Source organism: Scomber scombrus, chromosome 17, assembly GCF_963691925.1.
Source record: "Scomber scombrus chromosome 17, fScoSco1.1, whole genome shotgun sequence".
Taxonomy (NCBI): domain Eukaryota; kingdom Metazoa; phylum Chordata; class Actinopteri; order Scombriformes; family Scombridae; genus Scomber; species Scomber scombrus.
This window is the reverse complement of record NC_084986.1, coordinates 16,930,933-16,957,075: the sequence shown is the minus strand read 5'-3', so window position 1 is coordinate 16,957,075 and position 26,143 is coordinate 16,930,933. Positions and strand designations below refer to the sequence as shown.

General features: G+C 40.1%; 3 protein-coding genes across 8 annotated transcripts in view; 1 reads left to right on the top strand and 2 right to left on the bottom strand.

Annotated features, from left to right (window-relative positions):
• Window positions 1–7,980, top strand: part of syne1a (spectrin repeat containing, nuclear envelope 1a) — a 118,247-nt gene extending 110,267 nt beyond the window's left edge. For 3 of the 4 annotated variants that reach the window (XM_062437170.1, XM_062437171.1, XM_062437172.1), the window contains 10 exons: window positions 61–129; window positions 590–723; window positions 1,838–1,964; window positions 2,065–2,276; window positions 2,756–2,962; window positions 3,142–3,270; window positions 3,524–3,787; window positions 3,914–4,003; window positions 4,584–4,642; window positions 6,471–7,980. In XM_062437170.1, coding sequence (XP_062293154.1) covers window positions 61–129; window positions 590–723; window positions 1,838–1,964; window positions 2,065–2,276; window positions 2,756–2,962; window positions 3,142–3,270; window positions 3,524–3,787; window positions 3,914–4,003; window positions 4,584–4,642; window positions 6,471–6,750 — 1,571 coding nt within the window. In that variant the 3' untranslated portion in view covers window positions 6,751–7,980. Of the gene's footprint in view, window positions 1–60; window positions 130–586; window positions 724–1,837; window positions 1,965–2,064; window positions 2,277–2,755; window positions 2,963–3,141; window positions 3,271–3,523; window positions 3,788–3,913; window positions 4,004–4,583; window positions 4,643–6,470 lie in introns of all 4 variants that reach the window. The other variant, XM_062437174.1, reaches the window with a different exon arrangement.
• Window positions 7,981–8,174: 194 nt separating this feature from the next.
• Window positions 8,175–20,075, bottom strand: esr1 (estrogen receptor 1). 2 transcript variants are annotated; one of them, XM_062437175.1, is made up of 10 exons: window positions 19,986–20,075; window positions 18,837–19,262; window positions 17,646–17,866; window positions 16,570–16,686; window positions 15,819–15,994; window positions 15,486–15,639; window positions 13,133–13,271; window positions 11,979–12,112; window positions 11,083–11,266; window positions 8,175–10,085 (listed from the first exon to the last, which is right to left on the bottom strand). In XM_062437175.1, the coding sequence occupies exons 1-10, from the start codon at window positions 19,994–19,996 to the stop codon at window positions 9,743–9,745; spliced, it is 1,905 nt and encodes a 634-aa protein (XP_062293159.1). In that variant the 5' UTR covers window positions 19,997–20,075; the 3' UTR covers window positions 8,175–9,742. The 2 variants fall into 2 exon arrangements, with proteins under 2 accessions (XP_062293159.1, XP_062293160.1); XM_062437176.1 differs by having other exon boundaries at window positions 15,486–15,588.
• Window positions 20,076–21,518: 1,443 nt separating this feature from the next.
• Window positions 21,519–25,150, bottom strand: armt1 (acidic residue methyltransferase 1). 2 transcript variants are annotated; one of them, XM_062437360.1, is made up of 5 exons: window positions 24,907–25,150; window positions 24,422–24,527; window positions 23,938–24,182; window positions 23,481–23,646; window positions 21,519–23,183 (listed from the first exon to the last, which is right to left on the bottom strand). In XM_062437360.1, the coding sequence occupies exons 1-5, from the start codon at window positions 24,966–24,968 to the stop codon at window positions 22,401–22,403; spliced, it is 1,362 nt and encodes a 453-aa protein (XP_062293344.1). In that variant the 5' UTR covers window positions 24,969–25,150; the 3' UTR covers window positions 21,519–22,400. The 2 variants fall into 2 exon arrangements, with proteins under 2 accessions (XP_062293344.1, XP_062293345.1); XM_062437361.1 differs by having other exon boundaries at window positions 24,427–24,527; window positions 24,907–24,942.
• Window positions 25,151–26,143: the final 993 nt, after the last annotated feature.

Sequence of the window (26,143 nt, the reverse complement as noted above, 5' to 3'; positions counted from 1 at the left end):
CTTTAGCTAAACCTCAAACCTACATTATAAATAGTGTATGTTGTATGTTTCTCTTCTCAGATGTAGTTATTCCAGAGAGCCCAGAGGCCTATATAAAACTGACTGAGAACACATTGAAATCATCCTCTGGTAGGAAACAACAGCACTAATAAGGAATGCTACAGCATGAGTTAGGAGAGCATGCCATAACTACAATGAAAACATGCTTGTCTAACACTACCACACTAGGAAGTATAATTTTAGCTGCATGTCCCACCATCTAGAAAAAGTCTTTGTATATCAACACGCAAAGATGACTCCATTGCATGCTGAGTTCACTAAATGCTAATCTCAACCATTGCATCTGTGTTCTTGTTTTATTATTTTTTTTGTCATTCATTTCAGACCTAATATCATTCTTTTACGTCTTCAAACCCGACCTCTATGTTCGTCTCTGTCATGAGGTGCCTGTACTTTGCATTCAGACTAATGCATGCCATTTTGTCTAAACACTTATCATCATCAGTCCACACCAACAGCATGCTAAAGACAGACATGAAGTCATCTAAAAATGTTCCTGAGTAGTCTTTTTATGGCTCCTGTGCAGCAGGTGAGCCAGGCCAGCTGGAGGCCAGTCTGAGACAGCTGGACCAGGCTCTGGATGCAGGACGATACCACCTCCAGCAGAGAGAGGCCACTGCAAACCGCTCCAGCCCCGAGGTTGACTCCACATACATGGGCTATGTGAGTATTTAGCAACAATAGAATATCATGCTTACAAGTCTTCAAAACATATTGTAATACAGATAAGTTGTACGGAGAGAGCTCCCAAGTTACAGGTAGACTATCGTAGAAACATGTTTGGCTGTAGGTCACCATTAGCCTACTGCTTTTGTTTTAGTCCCAGCATATTAGTCCAAAGCATTTATCTATACATAAAATGCAGCTCAAAGTGCTTTACAGGAGAAAATAAAAGGCACCAGTATTAAAAAGAAATAGGTCTTGGTGTTTGTTTTAATCTGTTAGCAGAAGTTGCTTGTTTGATTTGTGGTGGGAGTGTGTTTTTAAACCATCAGTGCCTAAAAACAGCAGTCTGCTTTACTATTACTTTTTATAGTTAATTTTGAAACATTTAACAATGCTACATGAACCAAGGGGATAGTTTGGAACATACTCAGATAAGCAATCAATAATGTATGAAGGTGCTGAAACATTAAGAGCCTCAGGCACCCAGTGCAGTGATGCTCAGACTGGAGTCATGTGTCGCTGAATTGTGTACAAGCCTATCAGTGACTTTTTTTTAGTAAACCTGAATAAAGTGCATTACAATAATCCAATAAGTCAACTTTTTTGGCAATCTTCCAGTGTAAAGCAGGGTCTTACTCAATATTTCATAGGTGATAAAAGACTATCTTTCGAACATTGTTTATGTGTGAATTAAATTCGAACCCAGAATCAAGAATAACACCCAGGTTTTTTCGTTATGACTTGTTCTGTAGTGCCAGACACAGAACAAGGATGACTCTTTACTATTATGAAGTACTACCTAGTTTTCAAAATGTCTCTATCAAAAGATTCATAACTTAAAATTTGCTTCAAATATAAGCCATAGAAACTCTAAACACTGGGTAGTTCAACTATTAGTATGCATGTATGAAACTGTATTTATATAATCATAATAATGTTTAGTGTTTTCATTTTCATAAGATAATGAATATACATAAAGGATTTTTTTGGCAAATGTTTATATCATTATCCACACATATTGTTATTTGATTCTTAAAAAAGATCAAACATTTTATTCTAATCATTTTATAGATTTTTATCTAAATACATAAAACTCATATTATCCTTCCAGATGCGTCTGATGGGAGAGTGTCGCGGCAGCATAGACGCAGTGAAGAAAGCAGAGGGAGAACTGACAGAAGACGAGGATGAGATGCCGGGACTCACGAACCCCACCAGCACAGACACCCAGAGTGCAGGTCAGTTACACACACATGCACACACACTGCAGACGTTCCCCTTTTAAAAACTGCTTGACATGTGTTGAATCAATCTTCTGTTGTTTTTTTTCTCCCACAGGTGTGATCGAGCGCTGGGAGCTGATGCAGGCTCAGTCTCTGAGTGAGAAACACAGGCACAAGCAGGACCTGCAGCAGTGGCAGCAACTGATCTCAGACCTGCAGACCATGAGGGCCTGGCTGGGTCAGTCTGAGGCCGAACTCAGCCAGCTTCGAGGGCTGGATCTCAGCACCGACATCCAAACCATCCAGCAGAGAATCAAGAAGCTCAGGGTTTGTGTGCTGTGTGTCTGTCTGTTTCATTTGCTTATCTGAGCTTGAGTAAGAGTTTGACAAGAAAATACATCAATTTTACAACATCTCAAACATTTTTACAACATGGAAATTGATTTATGGGACTGAATTTCTATAATAATTAATTTGCTTGTAATTTGGAAATTGTAGTTTCACTTATCACTTATTTCTCAACACACATTAATCCTAGTTGTTGTTGCCTCTGAAGCACTCCAGTAAGCAAGATATCTCTGTTCTATAATACAACTCTCTGAAGCAGACATGCACTCTAGTAACCTACATCTTATGTGTCCCAACCATCCTGCGGTACTCTGTATGTCGGCACCTCATCTATTCTCAGCTCCTCTTATCTGGTAGCACCGCACAGTCCAGTCTGGTTTATAGTTGTGCCATTACAAATAACCTCTTGACCCACATGTGTAGATGCCGCTCTGAGTTCTTTGTTCTGTGTCTCTCAGGAGCTGCAGAAGACGATGGATGCCCACAAGTCAGAGGTCCTGTCTATCAACCTGAGCAGTGCCGATTTCCTCCAATCAGAGCCTGACTCTGAGGAGGCGTGGGAGCTGAGGGACGGACTGAAAGAGATGAACTCACGCTGGGACCGGCTCGGTACCTCGCTGGAGGACTGGAGGGAGGAGTTGCAGAGAGCACTGATGCAGTGCCAGGTACAATAAACCACACACGAACAAAATGACTCCAATAGAATTTATTGATTCCATACTATCCAGTGAAATCACTTCAAAAATGATTTTAACTAGTAGGATGGAGAAATGTGCACAGTGAAAACAGTCCAGTCTCATTTAAAACAAAAACATGCGTAATACAATGCTGTCCTTCCTTTCAGGAGTTCCACGAGATGAGCCACGGTCTGCTGCTGTGGTTGGAGAACATCGACCGCAGGAGGAACGAGGTGGTGCCCATCCCTCCCCAACTCGATCATGACACATTACGAGCTCATTACAAAACACTGACGGTACGTCTTTCTAATACCAGGTTTGTACAGAGCAGACTTGTACATTATTTGATTGGAGTGAGTGCATGACTCAAACTTTGTAGTTCTCAAAGTGGATTTTGGGCACTAAAGGAGGAAGGTGGATTTCTGAGCAACAGTGATCAGAGTTACTGCTTTTACTTCTCTCATCATATCATTTAGGACTAAATCAAGTCTGACAGTTTAGATTTTGGGAGAACTATATCACAATGACAAAGATTTTATTGTCCTTCAGCAAATCAAGCGTGAGCTGCTGGACTCGCAGCAGAAGGTATCGTCCCTTCAGGAGTTATCGGCTCAGCTGCTGGTCAACACTAAACCTCAGACTCTGCTACTCCAGTCGGAAGCTTCAGAGGAGATCCGGCCACAGGGCAGCGAGTGTCTGGAGGCCCAGGAAAAGGTGCATGTGATCTGGAACCGGCTGAAGCTGCTCCTGAGGGAGGTCAGCTCTGACTTGGAGGGGCTGGAGAGGAGACTGGAGGCTGCGGACACGCGGCAGGTCAGATGATGATGATGAATGACTAACAGAGGAGTCACTTTATTATTGACGTAAAATGTAAGCAAAAATTATAGTTACTGTTATTCAGCTTCATGTGTTGTTTTTTTTTTGTTCATTTTTTTTCAGGATGTCTTGCCTTTGCCTGTTGGCAAATCAGAAATCTGTGGATCAGCAGGTCCTGTGTCAGAGGCAACCGTCCAGAGTCGCAAACGATTGGTAATGTTTATTCATAATATCCAGCAGGGGGGGCCAGCCTCTGTACCCAATAAGAGCCAGAATAATAATAAATCTACCTTCTCCCTTCTTTTTCCCAAATAGACATCCCATTTACCCTTTTTTAATTGCTCTGTTAACATGTACACAAAAATATTCGTTGCTGCCCCCCCTCCCTTTTTGAGATGATTTTGCTGCCCACCCCCATGTTGATCTGCAAATAATGTACAAGACAACCTGGCTTTTCATTTTATGATAAAAATCTTAATTGACGAAAAGAAACATATTCTAAGCATTATACTGACTGTGTAAACAGCATTTCAGCATATTTGATTTTGTAAGTCTCTTTGGATTAGTCTGGAGTTAGTCTTGAGAAGCCAGATTTCTTGGTTCTTAAAATCAATCACCATCATTGATTATGTTGCTGCTTTTTGGATGTTGATGATTCTTCCTCTAGCGATGTTATGGCTCTCTTTATGTTATTTGGTTGTTTTTTCTTTCATCTGAGGCTTTGTCTTTATTTGCCCTTGACTGAAACATTCTTTTCTTTCTTCCACCCCTCCCTGCTCATTATGCGGTACAGCCCCGAGGCAAAAGTAGTCAGGCCCACCCAGGACACCCTGAGAGCGGCCCGCGCCACAGGTACCTCTCCCCTCAAACTCTAGAAAGACGGGATGATGATGGAACCAAAGCTAAGCCCAATAAGAAACTTGATTTTTATTAACAAAACCCATGAGAAAATCAATCAATCACAATCAGTCATGTTTTGTTCACTGTAGAAGATTTTTGATAATTGGATGTAATAATCTGATCAGTTGATTCGTACTGATTGGTTTGAGGGCTTTAACACTGTGTTCCATGATCCTCCCTTATTCTAGAGGCCATGTTATCAGCTCTTAAACGGGAATAGCCTACATCAGGCCGTTCCCTTTCACCTTTAAATGTTTTTATTTCACTGCATCACTCTGCTCTGCTGCTGCTCGTCTTTCCTCGTTTGAATTGCATCATGAAACGTTGCCTCTTTGCTGTTCCTTCCTCAGAGTATCTTTGTAGTACTCTCCTCGCCCACTAGATGGCATTATCTGAATTTCACTGACTCCTCTGTTTCTTCAGATGTTTTTCTTTCTCCATGTTTCCTTCCTGTTTCATTCTCTTCATAGTTATAACAGAGGGTATGATGCATTAACCCCTGCAGGTTTTTCTTTCTCCTTTAACTCCCAGTTTCTTTCCTCTGTTTCCTTTCCAGACCTTTTAAATCATCCACCTCTGACTCTCCTCTCATTTCTGATTCTTTCTATCTTTCCATTAAATGCCAACAATAACACACTGCCTTGGTGAAGCCTTGGCCTTAAGTGTAGCAAAAATAATGTGTTTGTTCTCTCCAGATAGCATCCTTTGTATAAGAAGCAGGGACTCTCTATTGTATACTCGTGGGAAATTGAAGTCCAACGAAGCAGGAGGGGTTGCCTGGCCTTAAAACTTAAGCCACATACATAAACACACACATCATGTGATGGTGCTCATGCATGTTCACAGCAGTCATATCTATAGGATGTAGGAGGACTAAATGAAATTGGCAGGCTGCAGATTGAGCGACTGTAGAGATGTCAGCATGTCTGACCCTCCCTCAGCCTCAGTGAAGATGAGTCGCAGTGAGAACATGCTGTTCCTCCCCTCGAGGCTTGGCTCTTACAGTGGAAATCTCCAGAGAGGCATTTGACATTTCTCCTGCTTCTGTTTGGAATGAGACGTGGCATTGAACTCTCACACACTCTGCTCTAAAGCCAGAGCGTCTGGCTACAAATGCTTGTGGTTTTAATTCTTTGTTTTGTGTGTTTGTGCCAGTTTTGTGTGAGTCTCTAATTGTGTCTCTTCTGTGTGACTCTCTTGATCTCTTTACCTGTTGGATCTGGTCTATTTGCTGCATTTCTGTATTTTTACTTTCCTTCCTATTGACTCTTGGTACTGCAATTCTTTTGACAGACTTGAGTAAAAAGTGTTTGCAAACTATGTTTTTTAACCAACAAAAAAATGACAGAATTAAGACACTTAGAGCAGTTAACTGCTATTTTCTTGATTACTTGCCTCATGGTTTGGTCTATAAAATCACACAAAACTGTGAAAAATGGCCATCTCAATTTCTCAAAGATCCAAAGATATTGACTTATTAGTTTGAACTAATTTCACATTTCAAGAATCTAATCAATCAAAAAATATATTGAATTTGTCTTCACATGCTTTCCATTGACTAAAACAAACCCCAGAAAGTATCTTATCTCCCAAGTGTTTTTAATTAACTAGAAACTTCCATGGCTTTCTAGTTATTTAGTACATCCCTCAATTGTAGAAAAAGCATTAAAGTTAATAAAATTGGAGTTTCAGGGTTTTTCACAGAGCAGTGATTTGCAAATACTAATGAACTCGGGTCCGTTGTCTTCTGTGTTTAACTTGAGTCTGTGTCTTCCTGCAGCCGGAGCAGATCACCAGGCGCCGCTGGCTGCGTTTCCTCCCGTTCTGACCTTCTGGACAGCGTCTCCTCGTCAACCTCCTCCTCCTCCTCAAAGAGCCAGTCCTTCCTGCTGCGGGTCTTCAGGGCTGCGCTCCCCGTCCAGCTGCTCCTCCTGCTTCTCATCGGCCTGGCCTGCCTGGTGCCCATGACTGAGGAAGACTATAGCTGCCACCACGCCAACAATTTTGCACGCTCCTTCCATCCCATGCTGCGCTACACCAACGGACCTCCGCCCATATGAGGCCCAGCTGAATATCTACCTACCGCTTTGCCAAGGACTCCACTGACTCCTGTGAATGTTTCCTTTTCACCCCGTGCCCTAAAAGCAACAAACTCTTCCCCTGTTGGGGAGCAACATGCATTATGAAGTGATTCAGAGGTGATATGAAGACTTCTCTCACTAACATTGCACACACTGTCCTGAAATCACCTCAACCCTTTAAACCACCACCCTCCAGAACAAATGGACCTTCATCTGGAGACCCCCCTCTCCTATCCCTATCCAAATATTTCATGTTGTTTTAATTCTGTTTTAACTTAAATGTGTATATTATTTTTTTAAGGTTTCTGAGGAAACCTGTGAAATCAATGAAAAACAAAGCACTATTTATATACTGTATGTTGGGAGCCAAAGTCGACCGTGCTTTTTGTCCATGATATCCAGTGCTGCTACTATTTATTTAGTGTTCAATCAGTTAGATTGTTAGTATTGATGAAGCTGAAGCACCACCTTGAGTGTGGGTATGTTACCTGTAAATTGTAGAGTAGATTTGCAGTTTGAGTAGCAATCATTCACAAACGTAGATGTGAAGAGATCCTTTCCAAAATGTATGAAGACCTACTTGGACACGACTGAATCAGCACAGACATAAACTGAACAGGAGAACTCTCTGAGGGATGAGAGGTAGCTTAATGTTTTGGTTTTTTTGCTTGACAGATTTCAAAAGAACCTGCAAATTAGTTTTCATACTTAGTTAAAGCTAAAATTTGAACCTATAGCACTGACATGAGCACTGTCTGAAGGTACTGCACTGAAGCCGTCCAGCCATGATGGCCGACTTCTTTCCCCAGAAAGCCACGGCTTGTATTCTTGTTTTTATTTTCAGTATTTAAACCACCCGGGGCAATTATGATAAAGATATGAGCTCTTGTTTTAAAAAAAAATTCAATTGATTTGTATATTTTTGTTAAAATGCCTTTGAATATTGGCTTTTTTTTTATCTTTCTGTTTGGGCATGCAATAGCAAGTTCCTTGCTTTTAAGAAAGCCAAACAATCACTGGTAGTGTTGAAGTAGATGGCTGTGACATGAAATAGTGCGCTTTGTAATAACAGCGATAATTATCCCGCTGTGATGAGACATCAGAATCTGTAAAAAATGATGAAATATGAAATGGTTATTTATGTATGTACAGTTTGCTAATGCCGACTTCACGAAGAATAATCTCTTTGCAAATAATAAAACATGAAATATTTACTTCTAATTCTTTGTTCTTGAAAATGAGCTCAGGGAAATCAGTGTCAGAATATTTTCCAAGTTTTATTTTATGCACAGTAAACAAATGACAGTCAGGTCAGGTTTGACTGGATTTACACTCACAGCTCAAGCTGCCAAATCCAAATTTCTGATGGCATATGGAGGCTTTTCATACATGCACAGCATTTTTATACCTGCAGCATCTTCTCAAGTGACTAGAATGATCATATTTAAGTATTTGCAATTACAGTTAAGGGCAGTATAATGGCCAAATGTATTCATTCTCTATTCTCAAATAGTGCTTTAAGTAGTTTTGCAGGACATAACATAAAGAAGGAGTTGCTTTATAAAGGGGCACAGAGTTGAAATTATCAGTTGGGAAAAAAAACTTTTTTAGGCAAAAATATCAAAATTTAGCTTCTCAGTTGGGAGGATTTGCTGGTTTTCTTTGTCATATGGGATAGTTTTTTCAATACATTTGGGTTTTGGACAGTTGTTTGGACAACTTCACAAACCAACTTGAATATATCATCCTGGGCTATGGTCAATTGTGATTTATTGTGACCATTTTTGCTATTTCTTTTCTATTTTATGGACAAAACAATTGAGAAAATTGATGCCGTTTTCATAAAGAAGACACCTGATCATGTCCACACCAGATTTCTTTTTGATCCAATTGAGTCTATTTAGACAAAAGAAATCAATTACATGAGGCATGAACATTATATTTGGGATTTTTCAGGTGTGTAAAGCCAGCCAAACTCAACTGAATTAGTGGATGAATAATTAACCGGTTGTAGGTTTCATGTAGTTTAAATGTGGTACAATGCATCAAGACAAGATTCTATGCTTCAAGTCAGATTTAAGCCTCAACTGGCCTTACTCTGTCTCTCCAAACACACACACATGCGCGCACACATATTTAAGACAAAACAAGTTCAGAAAAACTTTGGTGCGAGTAAGCGCAGACAAAAAACCTAAACACAAAAAGCTGTGAAGAAGGTGAAGTAACCCAACAATAAAGCCTGATTTCCTTCATGATGTAATCAGTGCTGCAGGATTTGATCGTGTAATGTTTAACTACATGAAATTCAACAGTACAATGAATATATCCTCTGACACTGTTCTTTTCATGATTGATTACTTTTTTTTGGTGTGAAACTGTGTGCGCATAAGATGTGATACCTGACATTTTGTCTTCACCTGGCAGTTTAAACACAAAATAAATTACACATTCATTTGATCCACTTTTATCATTATCATCAGTTTAGTGTGCAATCACGATTTAAATGTAAAAGTGAAAATAATGCCCAACAGCCCCTTAAACTTAAGAGGAAGTGCACTTTGGTCGAGGCAAATAAAAAGGAAAAATTAGCTGCTCCTCATTTCGAATTACTGTAACTAACAAAAGGCCACAATATGAATAACACCTGCAATTTTGGAAATAACGAGCTGTACTGTAAAGCTATTAGAGGCTGACTAAAAATCACAGATATGAAAGGCAGCGTAGAAGAGTAACTGCACTTAAGCTCAGATTGAAGTGAGTAACTGCTGCTGCTGCTACTGCTGGAATATTTTCTACCTAAACAGAGACGACTATAAAATCACTAAATTTATAAATAATTATCTCATGAAATTAATTAAAATACAATGTTTATCTTTCATTCCCAAAGCCCTCTTGTTCTAAACTACACACGTCATCCATAAAAATGACTTCTGACATGTATAAGACCTTCAGATGTTACTTGTGCTCCGTCTCATAGGATGTTGGTGCAGTCCGAGCGGGACCCTCCGTACTGCAGGACGCCTAAACCTGAGGGGGGTCTGCTCGGGCTCTCATGGGTGCCTCGGATTCCTGAACTGGAGCCAGCTGAGGAGCCGCTGCCACTGCCGCTACCACTGCTGCTGTTGTTGTTGTTGTTGTTGTTGTTGTTGTTGATGCTGGTGGTGGAGGGAGGCTCCTTGTCAGCTTGGGACCAGAACTGTGATGGTCTGATCGGATGTTGGAGGCGCTGAGCATCCAGCATCTCCAGCAGCAGGTCGTACAGAGGCACTTTGTTCTTGCACTTCATGCTGTAGAGGTGCTCCATGCCTTTGTTACTGCAGGGAGCGTAAACAAGGGAGAGATGAGGATATAGTTTATGAATCAGTCAAGTAATGAGCTTTCTACAACCTTGATTTTACAAAACTAGGTTCATCCTTTAAAATACTGAATAACATGCATTTAAGTTGTTTTGTACGTGAGCAACACTGTATTCTGATTTTACACACAATTTGTTTTTCTTCAGTTGCTCCAAAAAAAAACAATAATGTTTTCTTAATATTTTCTTACTTCTCTATCTATACTCCTCTAACCCATTGTCACTCAGCCCCAAGCCCACACTTTCCTACTGAGGGAATACACTGTACATCTCTAAAAACTGGCTACAGACACTGTATGTGCATTCATTTATTTAAAAGGTAAGGTCAGATAATTTCCTAAAACAGCTGAGTGCTGTAGTACTTTAGCAAACGTTACTCAAACAGGAGTAAATTCTCAGGACTATTTTCAGATCGTTAGTATTCCCAGCAGCAAAAGTGGGACACAAAATACACCACAGTGCTCCTGTTATTGTAATGGAGGAACATGGCACCCAGTGTAATGATGTGGTTCACTGATGTGTTTTAAATATATAACAGATGAAGATGAATACCCTAAATCAGGCTTTGGCAACAGAAACAATACTAGATATAAACTCATTTTTACTTTTGGTCCTTTTATGTTGTATTGTTGATATAACATAACAATACCTATCCTCTAAACACCAGTTTAACCTTTTCTATTATAGTTAATGCTGTAATATTGTCTACAAACATCAGTAGATATAAATAACTTTTAACATGTGGAGATGAGACAAAGACTCGCTAGCTGTCCATGCTAAAATCTGATTACCTGAAAATACACAATAAATGATGTCTCTAAAAGGAACCATAGCACTTTTATATTTTAAGCTCCTTCTGTCCTACTGTGAAATGATGAAGGAGCATGTTTAAATTGAAAGGCTTACAATACCGCATGGCAAAACCCAACAAGAGTCCTTCTCTAATTTAATGTCACCTCATGTGTCTGACGTGAGAGAGCAGTAGGAGCAGCTGGGCCTGCCGTCTCGACTGCTGCTGGACCGAGCCTCCTGATTGGTTGATGCAATGTATGAGAGCGTCTGTGATGGTGTCCAGCATGTTTTGTACTGCCGCGCTGTCGTGTAGGGGCTCCATTGTGCTGGTGCAGAAAGCGAAAGCACCTAACAGAAAGAAACCATCAGCTTTCTGCATATTTTCAAGCTAATGGAGCTTTCTTTTCTTTAACAAAACTTCAGCAGGGAGTAATACACTCATATATACATGCTCATCTGCTGCCCTGATATGATAAACATCACTAAGCTGACGTCAGATTCATTCCAAACTAACAAAAAACAACAACAGATTTGATTAAGACATACAGGTACAGTTGGAGCATTAATTGTAGTTGCAGTATTGCCCACACAGCAATCAAATGTTCATCTGTCTCGAGCAGCTGTGCCAGTAGTGTCATCCTGCTGGTATTTCAGTCTATGCAGTTTCCTATATAGAATATCTTAATCTCCGGGACAAACACAGCCCTCTGTGCTGTCTCATGTTGTCATGGGAACAGTTATCGGGCATATTGACGGTACAGGCCTTTCCAGAACACTCTGTTCGCATAATGTACCTGAGTAGCATTCAAAGCTATACCTCTGTGGGTGTAGTTTGACACTGTTCAATATTTACTCTGGGGAACAGAGAAGGAGACCTGTGAAAAGTGGTGTGTATGCAAACAGAAAAAATTAAACTAGAGAGCTTATGTTTTTATGAGTGACATTACTTTGCCGTTTACCAGTCAGTGTTTCCAGGCATCAAATTATGAAAATGTTTCACAAGAAGGTAACGAAAGCTGTTAACACAGGCAGATAAAGTTAGACACACATGTTGGCTCACCAGAGTTGAGCAAGATGATAGCTTTGAGGCAGACAAACTCTTCAGGTCTGAGTTTGAGCATGCGGAAACGGGACGTGGTGGCGAGCAGCATGTCAAAGATCTCGGACATACCCTCAACACAGTCGCCCTCATTCCTAAAGAGGAGAATGACAGAAAATATGAGGAATATTATTTCAATAAAAAACAAAACTCAGAGTGCATTTGAAAAAAACAGAGCCCAAGTTCTGGGCTGCAGTGCACCATCACAAGAGTAACTTCATCTGTTACCATGAAACTATCCGAACAGCGGCCAGATAAACAACTAATGGACCGAATCACTGCAAAGCTCCATTCGTCAGTAACGCTGAAACATGATGGAAAGATGGATAATATCCAGTGGTTGGAGTGCAAGATAAACTTCAACAGCACATAGCCGAGGGAATTTGTCAACCCTGACCCACAGCATTTTAGTCATCATGTCCAATTGGTGAAGACACTCAAACAGGGACCAGGTTTTAGAGATAATACTCTGTAATACACTTTTGAATCAAATGGGACCATCTGGCACATCAGAGGGTAAAAGCTCTGTCCGTCTGTCTGTCTGCATGTCTCCACATCTCTCTTTTTCTCGGAGGTAGATACTGTGGTTTGGCTAGCTTGTTTACTTTGAACACAGGGGGAATGGAGGGAACAGGCTGTGCCTGCAAAGCAGAAAACAGTCATGTCTCATGTCTCCCTGCATGTCTATTTCCTCGTCTTCTCTGCTCGTCATTTAGCTCTCTCTTCTTCGCCTCCTTCCCCGTCATCTCTCCCTCCGCCTCTCCCTCCATCATTTTTCATTTTCCATCATTCCTTACACTGAAGCTTTGATTAAATCTCAGTCCTGCTTGCCAGCTCAGCACTGTAATGATAAAGGGGTATTTCAAGTTAGAGAGATGCTGCTCTCCTCTCCATGGGGAACAAATAATTAGTCTTTCACTCTTCAGCGGACGTGTTGGGATGGCACAATGGCTGGCAAGGTGTGAAATGGAAAATCTACAATGCTGATGTATCACTCTTGAGATGTGTGTGAGAGTGAGAGAAAGATGGAGAAATGGGGAGGAAAAGCAAGGACCATGAGACAAAAGTAAAGAAAGGGGCATGTCGCAGAGATGTAACGCGGTATTCCTCACTACCTGTCCAGTATGAGGTCCTGTGCGAAGTTGAGTTTGCCGGGGCAGTGGATGGATCTCCAGACGAGCCCCATCATCAGCACCTCCAGCCACGAGCTCTCCAGCAGCTGCACCTGGTCATGGAGGGACAGCTGCAGGAAACCTAACCAAACACACACAAAGAATACATAAATGAGAATTGATGTGAAAGGACCAAAGTAGAGCACTGGGATGATCTACTACTGGTTAAAGTCAATTTCACACTTTTGGTAGCTTTCAACAATTGTCCTGCATCCGTATCAGCTCTTTGAACAACTTCAAAACTCATCACTAAAAACTGTTATTCATAAACATCAGACAAAATATGTGCTGATGGCTTGTAGGCTTTTAGATCACAACATGTATCTGGCAACCAGACCAAACCCAAACACAGAAAAATATCTGATGTTGATAAGCGTTGTTTTATCAGTGATGATAATTTGTTGCGGTGGGCATAGTGGAATAATTAACACATACAGGGTTAAATATTTTTTATGCACCATCTATCCACTCATAAAAACAAAAATATGCTCTATTTTCTGGCAGGGATATGGCTACTTAAATGAAACCATCTGCAATCTCTCTGCTCTAATAAGAAGCCTTATCGCTGGCACTCAGCTGTCTCAATTCATATGTAATTACAACCAATTCACGCCCATTGTCCCCCTCTGCACCCTGTTCGGGACCCCTCGCAATTAAAACTGTGTGCCTTTGGGCTTTTAGTGACGCACAAGGTTGTAATACCTCAAAATCAGGATTTACTCACTTAGAGAGCCTGCTGTTGTGTGTACGTGTGTGCATGTGAGTGTATAAGTGCATGCAAAAGGGTGATGTGTCTTATACTGCATTTAAGCTCTGTGGGGTGCCGGCAGATTGGCCAAACAATCCTCTCCAAGGTGATGACTGTAATTACCATCACCGTAATGGCTCTGCATTTGTGTGTGTGCATGTCCATGTGTGCCCCTATCACCAACTGTTGTCTAAGTAGTGAAATACAAGGCCACAACCTATGAAACACAGTACATCTAGACATTTGAATGGTGTTTCTAAGCTTTTGAAAAATGTATACTAATTTAGAGGACACATTCGTAGATGTCCTGGTGTTTTGGACCTGCCCTCAGCTTTATCAAAGGGCAGGTAACCTTACCTTACTTTGAACAGCTACCTTTGGGTTTACATTCAATGTTGGACCTAAACCACTGAGCATTAAATTACAGGATATTATAGTTTTTGCATCATTATTGGCAATCATTTTTATTAAACTGGAAGTTACCAGCCCCCCTAATGCATCTCACTTTCTTAAAGACCTGACGATATGTCCTTTAATCCAGTACTTTGATCATCTTGAGAGTCTTTCTAACAGTTTCTAACAGTCTTTCTGACAGGTTCCCTAGTAACTGTATTTTCATATTTTCAATATTTTTGCAACTTGTTGATAGTGAAACTGCAGTGAATCAGGAGGGTGGTAGGGAGGACTTGAGGTGATGAGATGACAAAGCCTGTTTGTTAACAATGTTTTTGTACATTATGTTGTAAATGTAATTTTTTTTAACAAGTTAACTGTGAGTGTCTTTTCAATCTGCAGCGGAATTTCTGCCATTTAACACACCGTCTGACAAATTAATCACAAAAATAAGTGTACAAAATGTGTTATAGAAAGGATAGCTGGTGCAATCTGGCTAATGATAAAAGGACTGTAATAATTCACTACAGACCGAGTTACAGACAGGATATGGTTATGTTAGCCATATAGCATGCTCCAAAATAAGTCTCAGAGGAGTCTTATAATTCCAATTGGTGGTAGGTTTTTTGCTCCGTAACACAGTACAGGCCAGAACATCAGAGCCAAATCTCAGCATCTGGGAAAGTCACTGTTACTGATCAGTGACACTGTTATTATAATTTTGTACCAGCATAAAAAATTAAATAAATTGACTTTACACATGTATATGTTAAACAGGTCTCATAGGGGGGTGAGATGTATTTCACAATTTGCAATTTCACTGTTTTTCTTTTTAGGTATCTTAAAAATGGGTAAGATAACTCTATTATCTCTGTACAAGTACAATGAAATGTTGTTTGGAGCCAACCTATAAATGCCCATTTAGAATAAAAACTATACACTATAAATATGAGATACAAAAATATATAATGATTAGAACAAAGCAAGATTATGTACATACAGAGTAAAATGTCCAAAGATAAATGATAACCATCATCAGAAAGAATCACTGAATTATAATATAGGAAGGTTTGTACTGCTGACAAAAAGGATTATGAATATTTATTGGTAGTGTGGCAGCCTTGCCACGCTAAGCATTATTTAATTTACTCAAACCTGGAAGCTTCTTGGCCCAGGCGATCATATGGACCAGCTCCTTGTCAGCCATGCTGGTGAGCAGGGTCATCATGGTGACCTCAGTGTAGGGTCGGCCCAGCGTCTGACGGGAACATAACATTGGGGGCTCAGCACCCTGGAGCAAGAGGAGCAACTGGGGCCAGAGAAGATAAACACAGTCAGTCTAAGAAGATGATTTGTAATATTTAAGACCCTTTGACCTTTTGTCTAGAGCCACTTTCAGGTCAAATTTCCCCCTGACCTATAAAAACAAACAGCTGCATTTCCATACAATTTGCAGTAGATATTTATTGTCTCCACATGAATCAGTACCTGGTCAGGAGGAATGGCAGCTACTGATGATTTTCCTCCGGAAGCGCTGCTGCTGCTTCGTTTCCTCCCGTCTTGGGGGGGGACTTTTCTGTGCTCCAGCTCCTTGGTGGACTTGTCTCTGGCACCAGCCCATCGTTTATCCCGCCGCAAAACACGACCACGATCTTTGCGCACACCTTGAGGACACAGAATGGTATAATACAAAATAAACTGCAAATACACTCAAATACAATTAGGGCTTTTCCCTCCACATCTGACACACATGACCTGGTCTTAGCATTAAATCCAACAGTGCACATTATAAGGATGCATGTGTGATTCAAATAGTATCAAAACAAAAATGTGGGTGTGCACCACTCAGTGGCTGTACTCCTTAAGAGGAAATCACTTCAAGGTCATGTTAAAGTTAGTCTGAAGTTTATCTGCATCCACCAGCACGTTCACATTTGTGCCAATCCTCTGAGCAATAAGCCATGATTGATAGATGACTTCTGAACATTAATTATACAGAGATCATCTAAATCACATTATTTTGTTGACACAAAAACATCACAGAGGCAGCACGAATTGTGCAAATAAAAAGAGAAAGTAGGTTCATTAGACAATTTAACCAAAAAAGAAACTGATAACAAGAATGTGGAAATAAACAATAACTTAAGACAGAAACAGCAAATTACATAAAAAGAACACTCAACAAAATTAAGTCTTGCAAAAGATGTAAAATCTGCTGTCTGCTGGTGTTTCTACTCACCTCCTTTCATCATTCCCACTTCATAACACTTCCTAAGACGGCAAGCCTGGCAGCTTTTTCTCCGATTCCTGTCAATAGTACACTGATTGGTTGCTGGGCACATATAGTCATTGTGACCTGAAATGGAAGAAAATCTATTACTTCAAGCCCCCCACTCAGTTCATATTTAGGTTATTTAGTAGCCAGGAACACTCTATTCCCATTTTTTAAATGGATCTGAGATGGAGCAAATTAAAAACGTGGCATCTTCTCCTTGTCATTGCCATGGAGACTATTGGTTTCTTTATGACGGGTCTTCCATTTCAAGAAAGTGCATCAATATGATGCCGAAGGATCATACCACAAACATGATGAAGCCGCGTACAGCAGATGAAGCTTTTAAATACACACACAGGCAGTGGTACATGGAGGTTGAACACCATGTTGTATGAAAGACAAGGGATACAAACAGAGAGGAAAAGATGGACGGCTGATGGCACAGTGAAAATAAATTAATATTAAATACATTCTACTACTTTAATTCAATCTCAATTTCACAATGTGACACTCTAATGACATCTTTTTTGCTTCATTTTTCTACTTTTTTCTGATACTGATCGAGCTTCAGTTTAATCACTTATTTCTCTTCAAGCTCAGTTACAGTCAATACCTTCAGCTTATTAAACTGTTGACATACTAAATCACAATCCTTTCAAACTTTCATCCAAACTTTCATTTTCACTGTTGTGCATGTTTTCTTGATTTGCAGATGTACCCGATTAAAACCACTCTATGTGTTCTTTCTTTTTATGGGGAACAGTGCTCCATTGTTTGTCTGTATAAGACTCTGCTTCTGAAGTAGCTTTAGATTTTTCACAGCATATACACTCAAAGACAAAATTCAATCATAAGTATTTCTTAGTTTAATTAAATGTAGTATATCTGTGTTTGTTTGTTTTTTTAGGAATTCTTGCTTATTTTACATGAAATTTCAACAGTTAAACTGTGACAACATAAGACATGATCTGCAACAAACAGGTAATGTTTTAAGAGTTACATCTACAGTAATCACAAATGAGAGCAGACAGTCCACCTACCCTGGATGCTCCGCTTGAAGAAGGCTTTGCAGCCTTCACAGGACCACACCCCATAGTGGTACCCTGAGGCATAATCACTGCATACGGCACAGAAACGCGTCTCTTTGGCCATCTCAACCCCCACGGCTCCTGCTCCTGACTCCCCCACAACGTATGACTTGTCACTGACGCCGCACTGGTCCTCTCTGGATACTGGCTGCTGACTGGATGGCCCACTGGACCTGGAACACCGCAGAGATTTCAACTTCTCAGCTAAATAATATCACTTGATGATTCCATATTTTAATAATAACAGTAACTATAATTTGTGATGCTGATAAAATGCTATGAATGTGTATCAATTTTTGTTCTTGCCATAAAAACAGATGGACATTTTGCCAAAATTCCTCTGTTAGATATCTTTCATCTGAAAAATGTTTGAGCCATATGCTTAATTCAACATCAGCTCTAACATTTATCATACTGGATTTAATTTCACACTGGCTGAGACAAGAGCTGAGTACTATTTTCCACCTGAGCCAGGAAACAATCTGTACGTGTGCTTCTGTTGTTCTTACGTATTGTTCCTTTCTCAAGGTCCCTGACAAAGTCCTTAATCTCTGGAATTAGAAACCAGGGCAAAGCTTGATCCTTTCTATAGAGATAATGGCAATGTTTTGTATAAAGCAAAAGATTAAACAACAATACAGTAATATAATTATGTGTTTTTTATGACATCCTTTTAGGTTTGAACAGAATGCCAATGACATAATACATTACATCTAATTATGTACAAATCTTTTCCCCAACAACCATGCAATCAGAAAAAGGCAATAGAGCAAAAATGTATAAATAATTATTACAAACAAGCTAAACTGACTGAGAATTTATGTTCTCCAATGACAATGTGTGATGATGAAGTCAGTTAAGGGAATTGGGCTGATATGACAACTCTTACAGGTTTATTTATGCTTTGATTGCACTGTTCCTATAAGTTACATAATCAAACAGTACAAACAAAATTGACCAAACAATCAGATTCAAGCACAGGATGTGGTGTCTGTTACAAGTTACTAACCTTCCCAAGAGATTAATTACTTCAGTAGTGGCCAGATATACACTAACTTCACCTCACTGATTCTAAAACTATTTCAAGACTATAAAAGAAAACATTTTTCTCCACTAATCTAAAGACAGACTGTGTTCCCTCACCTGTAGATGGGTGTTGAACTGGTTTCCAGATAGTGATGGCTGGGCGGGTGCATGAAGGGGCTGAGACGTGGGCTGGAGGGCACAAACACAAGAGGACTAGTGGGGCCACTGCCCAGAGACTGAAGGCTGCCATCTGAGGGTGGTCCGTGGGAATCCAGAGGAGCAGAGTAGTAGCCAGTGGTGGGGTGGCTGTAATGAGGAGTCGGGGCAGGGGTGGGGGTGGCATAGTCGTATGTCCCCTCCAAGAAGTCCACAGTGGCTACCCCTCCAGACCCCCGGCTCTCTTCGGGGTACATGTCACTGAGGGGGGCACGCGGTGGAGGAGAGAGACGTGGTGAAGAGAGGGTCTCCAGCTCTGAGATGGCTAGGCTGATCCTGGGTCTGACTACTGGTCCGCAAGGCTGCCTGTTCTGCGCCGGGCTCTGCCTGAGCAACATCACAGCACAACAGCACTGATAAGCAACATGATTTAGACTTGCTCTCCCATTTGCTGGGAGGGGGAGTGGAGACGAGAGCTGCTCTCCCTCTCTCTTTACTCTTTCCTCACACTCTCTGTCTCCCTTACCTTCCCTTCCTCTTTCCAATACAGCCTGACAGGCAACTTGAAGGCTTCACTATTTTTCCAGTCCCACTGTCCTATCTGACTTGAGCTTCCGCCCACCCAGATCCCAAAAAACAAAACAAAAATCCGAAAAGACTCCTCCCAACCTCCTTCAGGTTTTTTGTCAGCAGAGCCTTTCACTCTAATATATCTCTACTAACGTGTACGAGGGAGGGAAGGCTGGTGTGAAAAAGGAAAAAGAAAAATGGACAAGGAAAGTGTAATTTCCGAACAATTTCTTTTCACACCACTATAAAAATGTCCTTTTCCCACTTAACCTTTGTTTTACTTCAAAAGCTTTTCTTGGTTGCAGCTCCTATCATGAAAAAAACAGCTGGAAGTCTCTCTGTGAATATTTATCGTGCATTTAGCTGATATTCAGCACACTACCAGCATGATATATCACCAGTCTATTTGTAGCCAGATTATTGAATAAACCTGAGACTCAGCAGTAAATCAAATCAATGTGAAAAGAAAAACATTATGACAGTGGTTTTAATAAACTAGGCCTAATTGAATGCCAAATTTGACCATGATACACTACTCACCTCTTACACATGAATCGTCCTCATATCTGCTGCATGATACCGGGACTGTGTGAGTCTTCTCTCTTCCTCTCTGCTCGCCTCTCTCATCTCTCTGACTCTCAGACATCTAGCTGGACTCATTGGACACAATGGGAACGGTGGAAAGGTTAAAAAAACCAGATAAACAAATTAAAGATGCAGACAAATCGATAGGTGTGTTTTAGTGCCAGGTCACCATAACACAGTAAACAGAGCAGTATGTCAAAACTCATTCCAACATCCAATAATTGCACAATCAATCCTAAATGAGGGAATTAAGGGTCATTTTAACAACACTGTATGATGTAAATTCTATATTTATTTGCATATATTAAATTCTATATTATAATAATTTCAAAGAAATCGATAGAGGGGAATTAACGAAAGTACTGTCTTTGTAACATTTCATGGGAAAGAGAATAAACTGTATTATGGGATCATAATATAAACTGGTTAATCATTACTTTATCAGTTCAAATCACGTCAAATGGAGCAAAATCAAAGGAAGAGTATTTATGCAAATAAAGATTTAAAGGAATCAACGTTCATGTTTACAGCACAAAAGCTCCAGGTTTGATTGTCAGTGATCCTTTTAGTCCTTGCATGTTTTGGGATCAGGCGTCAAGGTAAAAAAACAACCTTGTGAGTTGAAAAACTAGTAACACACTACAAATTTAGGGATTATTTTATAACCATGTCCAGTGTAAAATGAAATCAATAACCACCAAAGTGAAATGTTTAATAAATCTTCAAATAATTATTTCTTCTTGCACACAAATGCAAAACATTAGATTATGAATTGCAAATGAATTATAATTTTGTTTGTTTTTTAAATCAAGAAAAAATGAATTGGTGATTGAATTAAAGTCTGCTCATTTGCATGAAATACTATCATCTATTGTAATTTATATGAAAGAACTATTGACCTCCACATCTGAGGAAAAACTCAACATTTGGCACAGAGGCTTCACTCTCTCTTCTTTGTGCAACATCTTTCTTGAGTAAACAGCCCAATTTTTCAGGACATGTCAGGTCAAGTGGAAAACAAGTATCCCTGATGATGACATATATATATATATATATTTATTTATGCATTTCCCAGGGATAAAAATCACCTAAATGACTCATTTGCAGCCTAAATCACTAAGTCACTCAGTTTCCCAAGCTCATCTGGCATTGTAATGCACAAGTTGTAGCATTTCCAGCTGTTTTGCTGGCTGTGTTTTTAGGTCCAACCTGACCCAGAGTACTGTATATAAAAGGTCGTCAGGTAACAACAATGAAACACTAACGTGGTGAACACAGTGTAATGATGGATTATCTCCACTGAGAATAGATCAATCTTTCAATGTCTGGCTGGATGAACTGAGAAACAGTCTAGCTTCATAGATGGGATTTAAATGGTAATTAACTTAACATTTGATGCTTTGCAAGAATGCTGCAAAAAACAAACTGCAAGGTCATTATTACTCACATGCTTATGAAATACAACAGTGGGAAAAGAAGACCAGTCATTGGAGTTCTTTATTTAATCAAACCCATGAATGAAAATGATATAATTTCCCCCAGCAGCACTGAGTTAGCATCACTTATGAGGTACTAACACTGACAATGAAGATTGAAATTACATAACAGTGTGCACAGAGACATCCACGTTTATCTATGAAGATACAGAGGTCAGGGTTGCCGTTTAAAACAAAACAAGCACGTTGTCACTGTTGTTGTTACACTGCCCAAATAAAAATCTGCCATCTTTAAATGTGGGAAAAATATTTATCCAAACATGTTATGGCATGCCTTGGATGAATTTAAATAAATGTCTGCATGTTTTAATGACTGCATATCAATAACAGTGAAAAAACCTGAGCTGCATTAAAATAACTGCATATTACATTCATCATCATTCTTCTAAATTGCATGCAGGAGCAACTGTACTGCTGCTGGAAGGATGAAGATTTATAAAGCCCAATTCTTGCTTAATTTTCAATGCAATATGTGTTAGTAAGATCTATCAACCTGTAAACATTATGAGTATTATCTGCTATTTGAAATAAAATACAGTGGAAATCTTTTTTGTCATCTCTGTGGATGCATTTGTCACAGTAAACAATCTACTTGTGTTCAAATCATAAGAAAACATTTTAGTCTGAAAGTGCAAACATTTTAAGTATGAGATCATGATATCATATGATTTTACAGTGAAAATAAAAATTAACTATTTGTTACTTTGCATTTCTGTATCAAACATGATGAAGTGATAACTGACAATGAGGGAAAATGACACCATTTAACAAACTTGTATAACTAAATGGTATTATGGCTCAAAGATAACTCCTGCTTAAGTCATTGCTTTACTGTAATGTTGCACAAATGCTTGTCTTCCTGCTGAGGTCAGTCTTACTGCTCTGAGTTTGGGCTGTAGAACTGAACGACAGCGTACTTTCCACTGGTCATCCAGTCTGGATCTTGGGAGCAGAGCTTCATTGCTTGGCCAGGCTGCAGACCGACCTGAATGTTAGCCTTCAGAGTCCTCAAGCTGCACAGTGGTGCAGGTCCAAACCCCCTCAGTGCAGTATCAAAGCCCACGGTGTGGTCCCATTCCCTATCCCCTGTCAGCTTCCTGTAGTTGAGATCACCTTTAAACAGCACTAAGTCTGCGCCCTGCAGGGTCGCATACAGGTCAGGAGCATCAGCTGCCATGTCACAGAACTCATGTGGCAGTGTCCAGAAAGGATGGTCATGATAGGACCACACACCCTCCTTCAGGTAGCTCTGCCACTGTACGCCACTCTTTGACATCCACTTGTGATTGGCTGCCATGGTCTGCTTGATGGTCCATTGAAAATCGTTTGCAGTGACGTCAGAAACAAACCATGGGAAGGATTTGCCATGAAAATGAATCTCACGGGCTAAGCCAGAAGCAACCAGGAAGTCTGCTAGTACCAAGTCAGTGACTAACTCAAAGCCAGCATTGTCTAGAACAATGTCCACTCTGCCAGAGGTTGTTTTCCCTGACTGTCCTTGCCTCTGGGCCGAAATAAGAGTTGACCATACCATGTTGGAGTCATCCACCAAGATGAAGGGTTCTAAGCTATTGAGAGAGTCTATGGGACTGGTCTTCTGTGAGTTGTCCTGGCCAGCAGAGATTGACAGATCACACTTGTTTCCCCATAGAGAAACCTTAGAAAAGTCAAATGTAGAACATTAACAGTTTAAAGAAATGAGTTTGAGATAGGCTTTTTTACTTTTTTACTTTTTCACTTGAACAAAACAGTGTGCCTCACATATACTAAACAGCTGCATTTATATACCCTTTCAGTGTGTGCAAAATAAATACACAGAGTTTAAACCTGAATACTGATTGACTGATGACCCTAAACTGGCTAATTAATGAAAATGTATTAAGTTATTTGTTTACCAACACTTTGTTTACTTCCAACACTTCACTTGCCTCTAAGTTACGAAGAGGGTACTGACCTTTAGTAATTTGTTGAAATGCTCAAGCAGCTGACTTTTGGAAGTTTCTTCCATGTTCTTGTTGACACCCTCCAAATATGTACATAGGGTCATCACAGCTTGCTGAGACTCAAAAAAGCTCTGGGTCTTTCCCTCATTAAAGACATCATAGTCATTGATGGGAGGACTGCAATAAAAACAGACATAAAGTGATATGACTGGGGCAGAACTAGCACATAATATAGAAACCGAGAGAGGCTAAGGCTGGGCAATATACCAACATCAGCTTTTTTTTCATCTGTATTATTATTCTTGTTGTATTTTTCAATTACTTTATTGTAGTTCAATGTAACAGTCCACACATGCTGTCAAATCTGCCTGAAATTGATTTTACCAACATCATATTGAAAACATCTTCTGTGGTTTAACATATCTTAACCGATACTATGATGTACTGCACAGGGTAAATGCTTCTCACTTGAGCCAGACGGCCTCCTGTATCCTGCGGTACATGTAGCACTCCACATAAAGCCATGGAGACTTGAACCAGCTGACGGACTCCTGGTCACCTTGCACCCCCTGTTGTCTCTGCAGGTACTGGTTCCAGTAGTCTATGTCCTTGCCCAGACCGTCTGTCAGGGCTAGTACAGGCTTGTCAGTTTGCAGCTCATTTCTCATCTTAGACAGCAGAGAAATGGTTTGCTTCTCTGCTGTAATACCCTCCTGTATGAAAACACAGAGGAAACACGAGGACATTTCTGTTTTAACATGAGCCTTATAATTCAAGATGTAGTGAAGGAAAGGACCACAACATTTACTCGGTTAATCATTTAATAACAACAATAATAGCAATACATTTTATTGTACCACACTATCCTTCATAGTGAATTTCAAAATGCTACAGTATTAAAAAAACATGAAGCACAAAGCATCAAGAAAATTATAAGATGACAAATCCTTACCTCACCATATTCTTCAAAAAACTTGTTTTTGTTGCGATGGATTGTGTCTATTACTTTAGTCAGTATGGTCGGCAATCTGTCTTTCACAGTCAAATAAGCAAATGACCTGGAGGGAATAAATACAGACATAACATTATAGTGGCATTGCTTATTATTAGCGCTGTAGCAGGACTAGTAAACCACACAGCTAATTAGCAAGACCGAAGTTATATTAGCCCTAGCTTTGCAGACATTTCGACTGCGATCATGTAACTTGCTGTATGTTGTCAGTAAAAATATTAGCTGGATTTAACATTAACTGAGCAGACAGTGTCATTAAGTGTCATACAGTGGGATATGTGCAGTAAGTCAGTTAGCTAAAAGCTAACGCCACTGCTGGCTCGGGAACAGCAATCCTAACATTAACGATCCGTTTAAGTGCACCAGTGTTGTTGGCCACAATATTTTAAATTACGACATGGTAGTTAAAGTAGCTGTCAACATACCCAACCACTTTGGCAGACAGAGAAGGAGGAACTCCGTGCATAGGTTGATCAGCCGCCATCATTTTAGCTGTAGAAGAAGGTTCAAAATTAACTTTATGGATAACAGTTTTCAGGACAGGAACAACGTTTAGGATTCTGCTTGAAAACGATGAGTAATCTCTCAATGGATGTGACTCGCGAAGCAGAGATTATTTCAAGCGTCACTTCTGTTCCTGCTGCAAACTATTCTACATTTTAATGCTAATTTCACTTCCTGGTTCCCTGTAAACTTGTTTTTTTTAGGATGCTCTACTACCATCTAGCGGTCCTCAGCATGTAGTATTTATAATATGCTACATTTGAGCCCTGTGACTTGCGGTGTCTGTGCCATGCAGCTGTTGTCAGCGTTAAATGCCTCAAAATGTCTATTTTCTGTGTTGAATCAAAACGTGATAAGCGCGCTGCCGCATTGCGCATGGCTTGGCCGTTGTTGCGGCAGCATCCTCGAGGCATCCCCTGTTGTCCGTGGCAACGGTTGTCATGGAGACATTGATTCGCCCTATCAGGAAATGACAGATGTCGACCCCCCCCCCCCCCCAAGGCTTTTTGGCGGGAAAGGAAGGGAGGGGGTAGTGTGGGAAAGACTAGTCAGGCCCTCAGTGAGACCTATGATGATATACTGATACATACACACATAGCCTACATGGAAATATGATGGTACAGTAGTGTGTATATTACAACTAGGCCTACAAGAAACTGCACTATGTTAAACTTATTTGTGAGTGTAAAATAAGTGCATGTAGCCTGTTGTATGCCTGTGAATCTTAAAGTTCTAAAGCGTTAAAACACATAAAATAAGCGTTAAAATGAAAAAAGCTTCCTGAATAAAAAAGGTTGTTGTGCCTGTTTTAAAAGAATCTAGGTCTGTGCTGCAACATTTTATAATTAGGTCAGGTATATATAGGAAAACATTTGCTCGTTTTTGTAGCCTAAACCGTTCCCTTAAAGAAAAGGATACACACAGGTGCTTCATGTGGGCCCACCCATAGTGAACAAAACCAAAGCATTAGAGAACAGACTAAAAAGGTTTATGGTACATTTTGGGGTGGAAACCGGGACGGCCTCTCCACTCTTGGTTCTCTTTTTGTGACTGATTGATTGGCTGCACCCTCGATTAGACTGGAAAAATACGAATATCAATTAATTCTAGCGGCGTTTTTTTCCTTCTCTCTCAGATCGGCCCCGGTCACTATGGGAA

Bases quoted from the DNA above. Each gene is read 5' to 3' on its own strand.
- esr1 (XM_062437175.1), bottom strand. The intron at 12,113-13,132 runs GTAGTGAGGAAT...TCTCCTCTTTAG, and splicing joins CAGGACCTCATACTGGACAG to GAATGAGGGCGACTGTGTTG. The intron at 10,086-11,082 runs GTGACATTAAAT...CGCTCCCTGCAG, and splicing joins TCTCACGTCAGACACATGAG to TAACAAAGGCATGGAGCACC.
- armt1 (XM_062437360.1), bottom strand. From the start codon at position 24,968: ATGATGGCGGCTGATCAACCTATGCACGGAGTTCCTCCTTCTCTGTCT. The intron at 24,528-24,906 runs GTATGTTGACAG...TATTCCCTCCAG, and splicing joins CTGTCTGCCAAAGTGGTTGG to GTCATTTGCTTATTTGACTG. The intron at 23,184-23,480 runs GTCAGTACCCTC...GACTTTTCTAAG, and splicing joins ATTTCAACAAATTACTAAAG to GTTTCTCTATGGGGAAACAA.